Source organism: Ischnura elegans, chromosome 3, assembly GCF_921293095.1.
Source record: "Ischnura elegans chromosome 3, ioIscEleg1.1, whole genome shotgun sequence".
NCBI lineage: Eukaryota > Metazoa > Arthropoda > Insecta > Odonata > Coenagrionidae > Ischnura > Ischnura elegans.
In genome coordinates, this window is record NC_060248.1 from 87,872,638 (window position 1) to 87,887,925 (window position 15,288).

Below are 15,288 nucleotides of genomic sequence, written 5' to 3' on the forward strand. Positions count from 1 at the left end.
CGGGGAGGGAACAAAGCCATTGTGTTTAAGACTCTATAGCGGACCTTTTTATGTGTTGATGCTATTCATGCGCAACTCGGTCACCGCTCCGTGAATACCGATGACCTTGAAGGCTTTAGCGTAGACTCTCTACCTTGAAGTCAATCCCCGGTAACCTACGACGGCAAAAATACGTCTCAAACCGTATTGCTGAAAAAAAACTCATTTCCACTAGCCCCACGCTTAATTAACGATCTAAATTATTTATTATCATTCTGTTAAGGAGACGAGATAAATCTTCGGTAGGCCAGCTATCTAGACCCAATGACGAGTAATACTTTTGGCAATTGCGCAGCAATGAATTTCGATTAATATTTAAACAAAAAAGAAGATTTGAGGCAAGAAATAATATTAATATGCGTAAATTGATAGAAATTTCGTGTGTACTTAGCGCAAGTTCACGTTTTATCACGAGAGCGTTTAAGATTTTTGATTAGGCTACACTGCGTTGCAATGTTTCCCTGAGGGACGAATTTGCGCTATATCGAAATTGCGCTAATCGAAATTGCGCTATACGAGACATGGGTGTACTACGGCAGCATTAAAAGGAATGATGAAGGACACGGATTGTTCTAGGATTTTTGACCACTGTAGGTATTTTTTAGACTAGAGGGTATGTCATTTTGTGGGATTATTGACGATTTAACTAAACGTAGCCTCTAGGGAAATTTGCATTGCGTAAGTAAGCTTAGGAGTGGTAACACTGGACAATAGCATCAATATTCCCAAGACGCGTGCTCCAGAGAAAGTAAATGTACCTAATGTTACTTGCACTCCCAGTACTCCCAGTAAAATTCACCTGCCTAGTGCACGAAAGCTTGGAAAAGAACCAACCGACACATACTCAAGCAACAAAATATGACATTAACCTTGTTGTAGTTAATTGACAAAAAACAAGCGCACCGAAATCGAGCATATTTTTCAGGTCGCAGACATGGTCATGGGGACAGAGAGCTGGTCTATGGAAGATACAAGCGACACTGAAGTTTTTCCTCCAGGATATATAATTTACAGATGCGATCGACGCAATAGAACAGGTGGTGGAGTTTCTAAAGCAGTTAAGTCACATTTACACAGTGCTGCCCACGAAATAATTGACAATGAAATAGAAAATGTATGGTGTACAATTAAACAACGAAATGAAAGGAGTATTCATGTTTGCTCTTTTTATAGACCTCCGGACTCCAAAGTTGATATTATTTACCAACTTGAAAAACAAATATCTGCATATACTCTGAGAGACAGCAAAAGTGTAATAGTTATCTAGGGAGATTTTAATATTCCATCTATAAATTGGGATACTTACACTGTCAAACTGAATTCAAGGAATAGAGAAATCGGGGAGATCTTACTCAACGTACTTGCAAATCTCTGCCTCGCCCAAATAGTTGACAAGTCTACGAGAGGAAATAAGATATTTGACCTTGTAGGAGTAAGCCATCCTAAGTTGAAGGAATTCTTCTCGGGTTTTCCACCGGTTGAGGCTTTCCATGGTCGACGTTTCGAGCTGCCAAGAGACCAGTCCTCAACCAATCACGTGACACCTGACCTCCAAGCAGGGTATATAAGGGAATCAAACCCTCAGTCCAACATTCAACTGCCCTGATGACGATGCTCGAGTCGAGCCTCGAAACGTCGGCCATGTAAAGCCTCAACCGGTGGAAAACCCGAGAAGAATTCCTTCAACTTGTTCGCCAGGAAAAACTTCGATCCTATTTCATCCTAAGTTGATAAAACTAATTGATGTTATTGACAGTGGAAGTGATCACAGAGTAATTTTTGCTACATTAAAAATTGATGTAGTGTTAACTAAAACCAAAACGGAATATTTACTTATTTTATGAATGCAACTTCATTAAATTTGGCCAGATGTATAATGACTCCTACACAAAATTCATGGCTGGAACAGAGGATAGAAGCACAGATGCACTTCTTAGAAATCCTGCGCCAAGGAATCAATGAACATGTTTGGTAAAAACTGAAATGTGATAATAAAGAACCACGCTGGTACAACAACGATGTCAGTAGGGGACTTAGGAAACAGAGAAAACTATACAACTTGTACAGAAAGTCCATTATGTTGGGTAATAAATCAAAGGAATTTGAAGCAAAAGAAATTTACGCCGCACAACACTCAATAACCAAGAAATCAATGTGAATTGCAATGCAAAATTTCAAGAAAAAAGTACTCGGTGAATTGCTCGAAGAAAATCCGAAATCTTTTTGGTGGTATGCAAGAGAGCTTCAGGGAAAATCTTTAACTGTAGATACGTTATTTGATAAAGATGGCAAACTTGTCACCGAAACTATTGGCAGAGCTAACATGTTAAATTCCGGCTTCAAAGTTGTGTATGCTACAGACAATACTGAATTTAATTTACACATCCTATATACTGAGGAATTGATGGAAGAAATCTCAATACAACGTGATGGGATAACTAAACAACTACAATCAATAAAGAATAGTAAATCTCTGGGTCTGGAGGGAATACCAGAATGTGTCCTCAAGGAGTTAGCTTACCTTACTTAGAGATAAAATTCAAGAAGTTGTCAAGAACAAGGATTCCGAAAAGGTAGATCATGTGAAACACAACTTGCGCTCACTCTTAACGACATTTTTAAATCTAAAAAGTTGATGCATTATTTTTAGATTTTAAGAAAGCTTTCGACATGGTACCACACAACAAACTTTTATACTAATTACAGTAATGCGGATCAAACAAAACAGTGGCAAACTGGATAGACGACTTTCTGAATGATTGTAAATAAAAATTAGTTCTTGATGGAATTATCTCTGATTTAGTTAAACTGACATCAGGTGTTCCTCAAGGAAGCGTGATCAGCCCCCTTTTGTTCATTTTATACATTAATGACCTCAGCTCCCGAATTAGTATTAAAGTACGTTTATTTGCTGATGACGCTGTCATCTATCATGAAATTAGTGATCACTCTATGAAATTCTCTCATTTGATTTAAACAATGTTCATTTGTGGAGCCAAGAGTGGGGACTCGAACTTAATCTGAGCAAATGTATGGCAGTACATTTTTTGCAGAGTTCGTCCAACTAAAACCATGTTTATGCTGTGGATGGTATTAATATAAAGGCAACAGGCAAAGTGGAGTACCTGGGAGTTAAGATAACCTCGAACCTGTCGTGGCGAACACAAATAAGAAATATTTAGGATTCGTAAAGTGTATTGAGGGAAGATTTTTGAATGAGAAAGTAAAAGAAATGTGCTATGTCACACTTGTCCGACCGTTCCTTAAATATGCAGCAAGTGTATGGGATCCAGTGCAGAAAGACTTAATCCCCAAATTGAACAAAATACAAAGGAAGCTTGTGGGGTTCGTCAAAAACTGCTACCGGCATACAGACAGCGTTACTCGGAGACTGCACGCTAGGCTTAGATTGCTCGAAAATTTGAGAATGAATATCTTTAAGAGTGACATAGGAAACATAATATTAGAGCCGCTCTGTATTTCCAGGTCCGACAGAAGCAATAAATTAAAAGAGATGTTTTGCCAAACGGATAGATATGGGAATTTGTTTTTCCCTCAAACCATGAAGGGCTTTAATAAATACTAGTCGTAATTTCCATAGAGCACTTCCTTTTTACGTAAGAACGGCTGGTGTCCTAACACCCCCTGCCACACGCCTTTTAGGCGGCTTATGGGGTATTATGTAGATGTAGATGAAAGACTGTATTTTGTTATAATAGAGTGATTTAAAAATGTGAGTAATGTATTCTGCTTAATTCAGTGGTAGTTGTAAAAATGTCTATGTTGACACACTGCAGATGAGAATCTGGAGCTTGAGAATACCTTCAAAAATACTATGAAATCATTTCTTTGACTTTATGTTTGTTCTTTCAGGCTAGGTATGAAATAATTATGGTGCATGCTGGGAGATTGAGTGAGCAGGTAGACACCTCTTTCATGCGTCATCTTGCAAACACCACCGAAGGTTACTGTGGCTCAGATATTCAAGCATTGTGTTCGGAGGCCTTGATGTGCAGTGTACGACGTCAATTCCCAGAAATGTATTCAGCTGAGCGTCCACTAGATCTGAGTATTTCGGAGCTGAGGGTGAGGAATAATTTTAGTGGTTTTCTATTAGACTCCTTCACAGCACTTGTAATTGTAACTCATGTCATGCTTCTCACTGCCCATCATGTAGGTGGAGAGGCGAGACTTTCAGAAGGCAAAAAGTAAAATTATTCCAGCAGCATTGCGTGTTTCTTACACTCCTCGTAGAAGACTACCATCTAAGATTAGACCACTTTTTGGCCATACTTTATATGAAGCTATGGATGCTCTGAGAAAAACCTCCCAGTTGTCATTCATTCAAGACAAAAAACAACAGAGGTAATTTTTTTGTTTAAGTTTTAATTGAAAGCTTAAAAAATAAAAGCTCTTACAATTTCAAATGGAAGCAAAATAATCCTGCCAAAAATTTTAAAATTGTGGTGTAAATGCAGATAAAAACAAAAATGTAAGTACATATTCATTAATCAAGAAAAAGAACATCCATCTGGCATGGATCTCAACCAAATTGGATTTCACAATGTCTGAAATCGCAAATTGAAAATGAATCCTACAGACTTGAATAGTGTTGGTCTTTTGGTGCTGAAGTATTTCAATTTGATTTCAATGTGAGTTATACCATCCTACTCAAGTCTGTTTCATTTTGTTCCATAGCCTTTGCTAGCATCTAATATGAAACATTGTTAAAGGAATTATGTGTTTTTTATCCATCATTCTGGTTTGCGGGTGAGATCATTCTGAGCTGATTAAAGGATGTACCTAAAGATTTTTTTATTTTATTTTCAATATTATAACAACTCTGTTTATTATTCCGCAGTGAAATGATAGAATAATTCCGAAAGTTAAACCTACTTATTACGCCCTAGTATCAAATCTATATTTGTTATTAATAATACAGAATTAGGTATCTTTATTGTCCTGTCAGTTATATAAACATACAGCATAGGAATTTGCCAGAGTAAAATGCATAAAAGAATGCATAAAAAAGGAGGAAGAAGTAGTCACATACAGTGCTCTAAAATTTATTGTTCAAAAACTCATCAGTGCTGATGTATACTCTTCAGTATGCAGTAGTGCGACACTCATGTAAATAAGCATTTAAGTCTGAATACATAGTGGATTGCTAAATTTTTAATTGATTTAAATGAAAAAATATTATCTTATTATTGATGATTAATAGAGGTCCGAGAAAGTGGTTTTATTTTTTGCAAAAATTCGTTTTAAAACCATATGATTTCGGTGTTATAGAAAATCTTGGCGATGCTATTATAATGACACAATTTTTCCATGTTTATAGGCATTCTATTGGCCCAGTCCATATCGATTCAGGCAGGGGGGTTACCTTCATAGTCTCCGCTTTGTTGAATATAACATATTTCAAACTTCAGGACAAAGTAAGTAATACGTAATTTTTATTTTTGTTCAAAAAAATTTTTGGCCCGAGATACAAGCCAGCGAACATGGACCGATGGGTGCTATTTTTCACTGGTGATTTTGGACAAAATACTAAAATGCTCATATCTCAGGAGTGGTTCAAGATATTATGCTAATTTCTGTTTTATTTGAAAGATAATAATTTTGTGATTAAATTCGTACCTTTGATTTGAAAATTTGTGCCCGCATTCTCCTGCTGCAATTTTTTCTTTTTTAATGTTTTTTTAATTAAAAATTTTTTTTTCTCGAAAATGCCAGTCCTAAAAAATTTTATTTTTATTTCTGTTTATCAATACCATTGAGTGCTACAATCCCTGAAAAGGAGAACTTCCACTTTTCAGTTTAACAGGTTTTATAAACAATTCAAAAAATTTCCATGCATTACGCAAGTTTCCATTACCACATTCTCAGATCACAACACAAAATCACAATCTCAACTCTAACTTTAATTTTTTTTATTCTTCTTAACTACGAGTAACAGGCACGAATTTCAAACATATTAATGAATTTCAAATTATATGCACAAGTTAAAAATATACAGGTTCCAAGGCATACTTCTCTGAACTCTGCTTAGAACTGAATTTAACAATTCAAGGAACTAAAAATTTGTTCAATGGCATCAGTATATTCCTTTGATATTGAATGATGTCTTCCTGTTGAACCAATAGGAACTGGGGCACTCAAAATCATCAAAACATTGCAAATTGGAAGTGAGCACTGGTGGTGGTGTTGCTGTCTTTCATATGGGAATCTATATCCAGCAGCCGGTCCATGTGGCAGCATAAAGTTTACAATTATTTCACTTAACTCACAACTGATATCTATAATCTCTGCAATCCACCAGTCACAGTCATACACACAGGCCACAAACATTCCTTTTTGTAGGTTGTGAATGTGAATATTCTCTTGGGATTTCTGAGATCTTGGTTTGACAAATGAAATTTCTTATTTCTTGCTCTTTAAAGTTCGTGCAATATAAGTTCGCCCGTCAATTTGAATCCAGAAATGTGTCTTCTGAATCCCTTTCACAGGGGTGGTTTGGTTTGACCATTCTTTTAGTTTCCGCTTGGGGAATTCTTCAACTTCCTCTTTGGGCAAAAGGATCAGGTTTATTGATGTGTATGACTGCACCATTTTATAAACTCCTTGGCATTCTGAATTGCAGCTGTACTTGGGCTGGACAGATTATGTTTTGTTGCATGGTGCTTGAGCAAGCCTCCTACACCATCACAGGGCCCCTTGCCATATCCAGTAGCATTGAATACCCACTCCATTGGAACAAGAGACTTTGCCGGTTCAAATAGTTGGTAACGGTTTTTGAAGTGACTAGGGGCACCATCAGAAATGATTATTATCTTTTCTACCAGTGATTGCAGTGGTTGAAGAATTTTCTGCATTGCCAACAATGCATGTGCTGAGTCATGTCCTCTGTCATCACTTATAACTGCAACACTTGTGGTCTTGTTTTGAAAATATGTCACCCCTGTAAAAATGGAAACTTGGTCATTACTCCAGTGATATCCTTGAACTTCTTGTGGAGGAACCACAGACCAGTTTTCTGTTATAGGGAGTTATGGCAGTGGTAATAAGATTCACATAGCGTTAGTTCAACAAGATATAATCGGATATAAACGGATACAACTCAATGGTACATTAGGTGCGAACACACAGAGAGACCACTAGCGTGCACCGGAGTGCGCGCGCACACAATAGACAAACATCCAATACAATCGATAGTATCAAACAATCGATACAGGATCATAGCAGACAGACATAAAGAAACTATTGAGCACACCCTTCAACACTCCCCTTTGCTCATAGTTGCAGCCCCAATTCTTAAGTGAACTTCTAAGTCTTTATACGGTTTAATCCCTTGGTTAAAATGTCAGCTACATTTTCAGAGCTTGGGATGTTGTCATAAACTATTAAACCCTTGGATACACAGTCTTTGACATAAAAGTAATGCACTTGGACATGCTTTGAACTTTCGGCAACAACCTCGTCTTTGGACCATGAAATGGCTCCCAGGTTATCACAAAAAATCTTACATGGTTGAGGACAGTAAAAGGATTGCCCTAATTCCTTCAACAAGGATGATACCCATACAACCTCTCTAGCTGCTTCCTGCATTGCAACTAATTCTGCCTCACATGTTGATTGAGACACAATCTTTTGCTTCCTTGACAACCAAGACACAGCACTGCCAGCCAGTATAAAAACATACCCACTCCTGGATTTTCTGTCCACTGTGCAACCTGCGAAGTCTGAATCACAAAACACCCTTAAAGTTTTCCCAGTCTTTCGATAAACAAGTTTCAACTCTTTCGTTTTGAGCAAATACTTAAACACACGCTTCACAGCTCTCCAATCAGACAAAGTAGGATTTACACACTTTTGACTTAGTTTACCTATGGTACATGCAACATCTGGACGGCTTACCGTGGCAACATACATTATATGACCAATAGCTTGCTCATACAATTTTTTATCAAAGGGTTCATCACAATCAATATCAAAACCAGCTTCACACTCCTTAGCTAAAGGTGTTGACACCCCAGTCTCATTCATAATATCAAATAACTCTAACATTTGACTCACTTGGGCAGATTGGTCGAACACAACCGTCTCACTGTCAGGCATAGTTAGATGAACAGAAAGAAATTGGGTGTCAGAGCCCAACATTTTGACATCCAACTTTTCTTTAATCTTGTCCTTAAAACCTTCAATCATAGACTTTTTCCCAACAATCAAAAAATCGTCAACATACACGGCCACAATGAGATCCTTAGTTTCATTTACATATACACATGAATCACTCAAACAAGGTTTCAAGTCCATACTCTTCAAAATATTGTTTATGTGTTTGAACCACATTCTCCCTGCTTGCTTTAACCCATAGAGACTTTTCTTTAGTTTGCACACATATTGGTTCCTATTCTTTCCCTCAATTTCGAAAAATTCAGGTTGCTCCATATATATGTCCTCATCTAAGACACTTTTCAGGTAAGCGCACTCAACATCAATGTGTTCATAACACCATTCATTCTCAGCACAGAGAGCAAGTAAAATCCTCAATGTTCTGCGTTTTACAATTGGACTGAAGGTTTCAGTGAAGTCCACCCCAGGTCTCTGCCAGAATCCCCTTGCTACAAGTCTAGCCTTAGGTCTGTTTGAGTCCCTTTTAATGCTTAGAACCCACTTACAATCGATCACATTTGTATTTAACGGTCTCTTGACAATGTCCCAGACATCCTTTTTGTAAAGGTTCTCTAATTCAGCCTCCATAGCTAATCTCCATTTTCCAGATTCATTTCCCTTTAAGGCATCATTTACAGAAATGGACACACACAGATCTTGAGCCCTACAAATCATTGCAATGTTCCCACAACAAGAATGAGTCTTTTCTTTTCGAAGTCTGGAAGACCTAGGGGCAAGTACATTTTCAACTCCCAAGTTAACCCCATCGTCAAGTACCCCCTCATGATTTTCATCTCCATTCATCAAGTTCTCCAAGAAAAAATCACCATCTCCTTCCTCATACTCACCATCACTCTGGACTTCAGGCTCATCCGGGTCAAAGGTCTCTTCATCATTCACATACCATATCCAATCATTACATCTCCTTGGAATGTGAGTGATTTCACACACCCCTTTACACGGGAACACCCTCTCCTCAAAACGTACATGACATGATATAATGACACTCCTACTTTTTGGCAAATAGATTCTGTACCCCTTCACTTCTCTATCATATCCCACAAAAATACCTTCATCTGCCCTACTGTCAAACTTATTTCCAGTTGGACTCACCAGATACCAGACCTTACAACCAAACACCCGCAATCTAGAAAGCTCCCCTTGGATGTCAGCCTTCTCTCCTTTCCATAATTCCAAGGGAATTTTGTTCTCAATCGCAGACGGTGGACACAAATTTCTGATATGACATGCTGAACTTATCGCTTCAGCCCACAAGAAAACAGGAAGCCCTGCTTGAATAAGCAAACACCTTGCCATTTCCACTAGTGTTCTATTGGCACGTTCAGACACACCATTTTGCTCGGGGTTTCTAGGCACACTTTTCCGATGCAGAATACCCTCAGCCTTCAAATAATTCTCAAACTCAACACTTGTATATTCACCACCATTGTCTGATTGAAAAGCACTTATTTTCACCTGATGCTCAACCTGCCTCAACCTCTCTCTGGTATTCTCTAAAGCATTTAAATACTTCACTTTTTTTCTTGGTTATCCTGACATTTGTGAATCGAGAGAAATCATCAATGAAGGTCACAAAATAATGACCTCCTCCCGAAGATTGACACTGTGCCCTGCCACTTACGTCACTGTGGACAATTTCTAAAGGGCGTTCACAGTTGTGATGAGCAACTTTCGGAAATGGCAACTTAGTCATTTTACCCTTCACACAGACTTCACATAACGACGTCCCTTTTGGAATCCTCTTTCTTGAGATCAAGACCTGGGATTCTGTTCATAGCACCTTCATGGAGATGTCCTAATCTCTCGTGCCACAACGTACTCTTGAAGGCTTTGGCTTGAAATACTTCGATTTCTGTACCACCATTACACTCATCGTCCCTTTTGGAATCCTCTTTCTTGAGATCAAGACCTGGGATTCTGTTCATAGCACCTTCATGGAGATGTCCTAATCTCTCGTGCCACAACGTACTCTTGAAGGCTTTGGCTTGAAATACTTCGATTTCTGTACCACCATTACACTCATCGTTGACAGAAACATTTGCGACGTATTTCTCATCTGGCTCAGTCTCTAAATAATACACATCATTTTCCACTAAGGTATTGAGCAACACATCACCGTCATCATGCTCTCCAATCGCTTCATTTAATCTGAACACGGTCTGTACACCTTTCTTCGCCAGCTGTCTGACAGACACAAGATTCACGTCCAACTCAGGTACCCACAGTGCATTTGATAGTGACAAGGTCCAGCCCCCACAAGAGTTTGTTAACTTGATGACAATAGTTCCCTTCCCCTTCACGGCCAGACGTCCCTTTCCAATCTTTACTTCTCCGGTGGCAGGTTGGAAATCAATGAAGCGGTGACGGTCTGGCGTCATGTGGTTCGAAGCACATGAATCTAGGTAACTAACACACTTTCTTTGGGAGCAAGCCAAAGCAAACGCAGATATGAGTCCTTTGAACTTCGGCTTGTCCCCTCCTTTCTTGTGTCTCTCCCGTGACTCCTCGTCTTTTCCTTTTCTTTCCTCCGACTTCTTGTCTCCCCTCGGCGCACCACACTGGTAGGAAATGTGGCCCCACTTACCACACTTATAACATTTCTGATCAGCAGTGCTCCTCTGCTTTCCGTTGTTGGCTGCTGTCGTCCTGCTGAACTTCCGCGCTGCCAACACACTACCATGTTCAGAGGACTCCGCAGCATTAATCCTTCTCTCCTCAAGCAGAAGGTCTGACTTCACCGCCCTCGACGTCAGTCTCTCATTGATCTTTGTTATTCTCACATACGTAGAATACTGTGGATCCTTCACGAGTCCCGCCAATATAAAAGAGGCCACAACGTGGTCTTGGAATACGATGCCGTTTTTGGTTAATTTACCGCAGAGCTCCTGTATCCTCCCAGTGTACGCTGAGATGTCCATCGCCTCTGTCTTCTCAATGCTACCCAGCTCTCGGAGACACATAGCTATATCCATGGATGTAGCCCTCCCATGAATCTCTTCTAAGGCGTCCCAACACTCCTTGGCTGACCTCAAATGGCTGATGTCTGTGAGGTACTCCGGGCGCACATGCCGGAAAATGTATGCGCAAGCCTTGTTGTCCTTGCGCATATTTTCTGGTCTCTTGAACTCGTCTGCACTCAGCCCCGGGTTGATTGCGTCCCAGCAGTTCAGAAAAATCATCGACGCCTCCGACATGGTCCTCCAATATTCGTAATTATCCTTGCTCAGGATTGGATTCATTTGCCTATCCGAATCCAGCAACTCATCCTGATCCGCCATGGTCTCGTATTTTCTATTATGTCCAATTTACCGAATCACTAACGTCTATCACCACACAGCACGATCCCTGGGCCCATAACCTGTTATAGGGAGTTATGGCAGTGGTAATAAGATTCACACAGCGTTAGTTCAACAAGATATAATCGGATATAAACGGATACAACTCAATGGTACATTAGGCACGAACACACAGAGAGACCACTAGCGTGCACCGGAGTGCGCGCGCACACAATAGACAAACATCCAATACAATCGATAGTATCGAACAATCGATACAGGATCATAGCAGACAGACATAAAGAAACTATTGAGCACACCCTTCAACATTTTCAGCAAAATCACAATGAAGCACTAAACATGCACCTTTTACCCGTCCCTTCTGCAATGTGTTCTTGTTGGTGTGTTACTGATTTATTGTCCACCTCCCAAGTTCATCTATGAAGGTATCAATGGCAACAGTTTTCTTAATGAGTTTATTTTCTTCCCATGTTGCATACGTAACTTCCGAAGAGTTATCTTCTACATTTGCCAGGCCAAGTGTCTGTAAGTTTAGTCCCCCTTTCCAGGGCAGTCACCACAATCCTGAAACAAACATATCTCTCGTTCTATACGACAGACCACTAATGACTTCACATGTCCAACCAAGGTGTCATATATCATATCTTCAAGTAAGTTCTTCAAAGCTACCACACAAAGTTCAAAATTTGTACAGTACTTACATAAACAGACATCTCTAGGTGGATGTGGAACAACCTACTTAGGTCGTAATGCATAAAATTTTGATCTTCCAATATGCAATTTTGAATATTTCTTCTTATGTATGGCGAAAGTTTCTTTAATGCTGCGGGTCATGTATCTTTTCACTTTCACCACTTTTTCTCCTGCAACGGTTATAGTCATGATGTCTTTTTTGTTGGCACTCTGTCGAGAGCAGTCCCACTTATCCTCCAGGTAAAATGACTGCAATTTGAACATTTTCTTCATTCACAGGATGACTATTATATGGATCTGGGTTTCCAAACACTCCTTTTTTAGACTTCAAATTTATTGTCATGTCCACCATGTATTTTGATGCATATGGAATATGGTGCAAAATTTGGTTCTTTGTAAAGGATACTAGGATAATTGTAAGAACTTTAACCTTATCATTGTTGGATTCACATGATTCAACAGCTGAACTGACATTTGATAAAAACTCTTGGCAGGTTGCGCAAGCTTCTATTGGTTCATTGTCTTTTGAAGATGGAATTTGTACTTTGAAGAGTTTTGCCAGTTTTGTTCTGGTTTGCTCATCCACTGCTTCAGAAATTTCTCTGTGTTTTCTGATGCATATATTTCATGAGTTGACTTCACTGACCATGGTTTCTTAACAGGACTAACACCAATTTCTGTAGTTGACTGATTCAGGATATGTAGTTCTTCCTCTGCAGTTACAAAATCTGTATCATACACAACATGAGAGGCTTCTTGTTCACATATTATCATTTTCGATATTGTGTTAAAGCAAAGTCATTACTGGAAACATTTTCACTTTGAAACAGTCTTTTAAAATGAGCACTCTTATTTCCAACCTGGAGAAAGTCTGTCTTTTTGCTAGTCTTATATAACACTCTTTTGTGGATATGTAAATAGTCAGAACACCTCACTTTCCTATGGCCCCAGTCAGAAGACATTTCAAATAGTCTTTTTCACAAGCACCACAACTCGGTCAGTCAGCAGAATTCTCAAAAAGTTTCACAGGTACTGTTAACCAAAAATTTCTTAACTGCTCTCTTTGTTTGCCTGTTGACAACTGAACTGTAAGTTCATGTGTCCTCCCTGTTATGTAATTGGTCAAAAATATATAATTTTCTGGTTTATTTCAGATTTTTATAGTGTTCTGTTACATTCTTTAATTATATGGTAGGTTCCACCTTGTCCATAGAGTTTTCTGAAAGTAATTGGAAGCTTCCACATTGTTCTAGAGTGTTTTGTTAGACTCTGGAATTATTTTCAATTGCGTTGATTGTTGTAGTGTTCTATAATGATCTGTAATTATCTGGAAGCTTCCATATTGCTCCTGAAGTTTAGGTTACACTCCTAAGTTATTTGGACGCTTCTAAATTTTTCTAGAAGATTCTGCTAAGTTTTGGAATCAAATTTCCAAATCATTAACGATCTTCAGCAATAATGTGGACTACTCTTGATGATTCTCAATGACATCATTCAATATCAAAGGAATATACTGATGCCATTGAACAAATTTTTAGTTCCTTGAATTGTTAAATTCAGTTCTAAGCAGAGTTCAGAGAAGTATGCCTTGGAACCTGTATATTTTTAACTTGCGCATATAATTTGAAATTCATAAATATGTTTGAAATTCGTGCCTGCTACTCGTAGTTAAGAAGAATAAAAAAAATTAAAGTTAGAGTTGAGATTGTGATTTTGTGTTGTGATCTGAGAATGTGGTAATGAAAACTTGCGTAATGCATGGAAATTTTTTGAATTGTTTATAAAACCTGTTAAACTGAAAAGTGGAAGTTCTCCTTTTCAGGGATTGTAGCACTAAGTGGTATTGATAAACAGAAATAAAAATAAAATTTTTTAGGACTGGCATTTTCGAGAAAAAAAAATTTTTAATTAAAAAACATTAAAAAAGAAAAAATTGCAGCAGGAGAATGCGGGCACAAATTTTCAAATCAAAGGTACGAATTTAATCACAAAATTATTATCTTTCAAATAAAAAAGAAATTAGCATAATATCTTGAACCACTCCTGAGATATGAGCATTTTAGTATTTTGTCCAAAATCACCAGTGAAAAATAGCACCCGCAGGTCCATGTTCGCTGGCATGTATCTCGGGCCAAAAAAGTTTTTTGAACAAAAATAAAAATTAAGTATTACTTACTTTGTCCTGAAGTTTGAAATATGTTAAATTCAACAAAATCGGAGACTATGAAGGTAAGATTTTTTCTTTGGCTGCCTGAATGGATATATGGACTAGGCCTATTATTTTATGGTACACGTTTCATGAATACAGTGCAACCTCGATATAACGACACCTCACGGTGCACTAACAAACACTCGCTATAGCGAATTGTCGCTTTACCGGAGGTGGAGCAAATAATAGCCAATATACCTGTTGCGGACAGATATACAGAAACAGGAGTGGTGCGGCGACAGATAAACATCTATCCGATAAACGTAAGCATAAATCCAGACGAAAGGCGATGTTTTTTGCATCACTAAATTTCCTTACTCGAACAACGACTAACTATTCAAACCATTTATAAGCGCCGCACTGAATAAAAATCATGGAAAGCATTGTTTCGTCAATCATTATGCTAATGCACAACTGACGAAGTCATTTTTCTATGCACTTAATTAGTTCATTTACGTGATCATTCTATTATTTTGGTATTTTCCACTGAAAATTCAAAAATTAACTGACAAAACAGAATCGCGGTTATTTAATGCCTCAAAGGTTTCCATTGGAGTATGCTTATTGTTTCTGTACGTTAACCGGCAGTGAAGTGAAATAACGCATTACATTTGTTTCTACCGGTGGAAGGTTGTATAACATTCCCGCCTTGGAAGACTTTTTCTATCAGATAATGTAATATCTTCATCATCTACGGTAAAAAGTTTGCTAAGCTTGAAAAATGAAGTGATTAAAATTACCGTTGTTGAAAAAAAGTTTCTTTTTGAGTCTTACGCTCGCGACGTATTTGAAATGATACACCGAGTTTACCAAGGCACTGCAAACGAGGGTTAGTTGTTCTGTGAGTTCTTCCAG

At 38.4% G+C, this 15,288-nt stretch overlaps 1 protein-coding gene across 9 annotated transcripts in view; it reads left to right on the forward strand.

Annotated features, from left to right (window-relative positions):
* The window catches only part of LOC124156122 (ATPase family AAA domain-containing protein 2-like), a 66,593-nt gene that overhangs the window by 30,587 nt on the left and 20,718 nt on the right, over window positions 1-15,288 (forward strand). For all 9 annotated transcript variants that reach the window (XR_006864268.1, XR_006864267.1, XR_006864266.1 and 6 more), the window contains exons 5-6: window positions 3,913-4,125; window positions 4,217-4,404. Coding sequence is in view for 1 of the 9 variants with exons in the window: in XM_046530458.1 (XP_046386414.1) it covers window positions 3,913-4,125; window positions 4,217-4,404 (401 nt within the window). In the remaining 8 variants the exon portion in view is untranslated. The remainder of the gene's footprint in view (window positions 1-3,912; window positions 4,126-4,216; window positions 4,405-15,288) is intronic.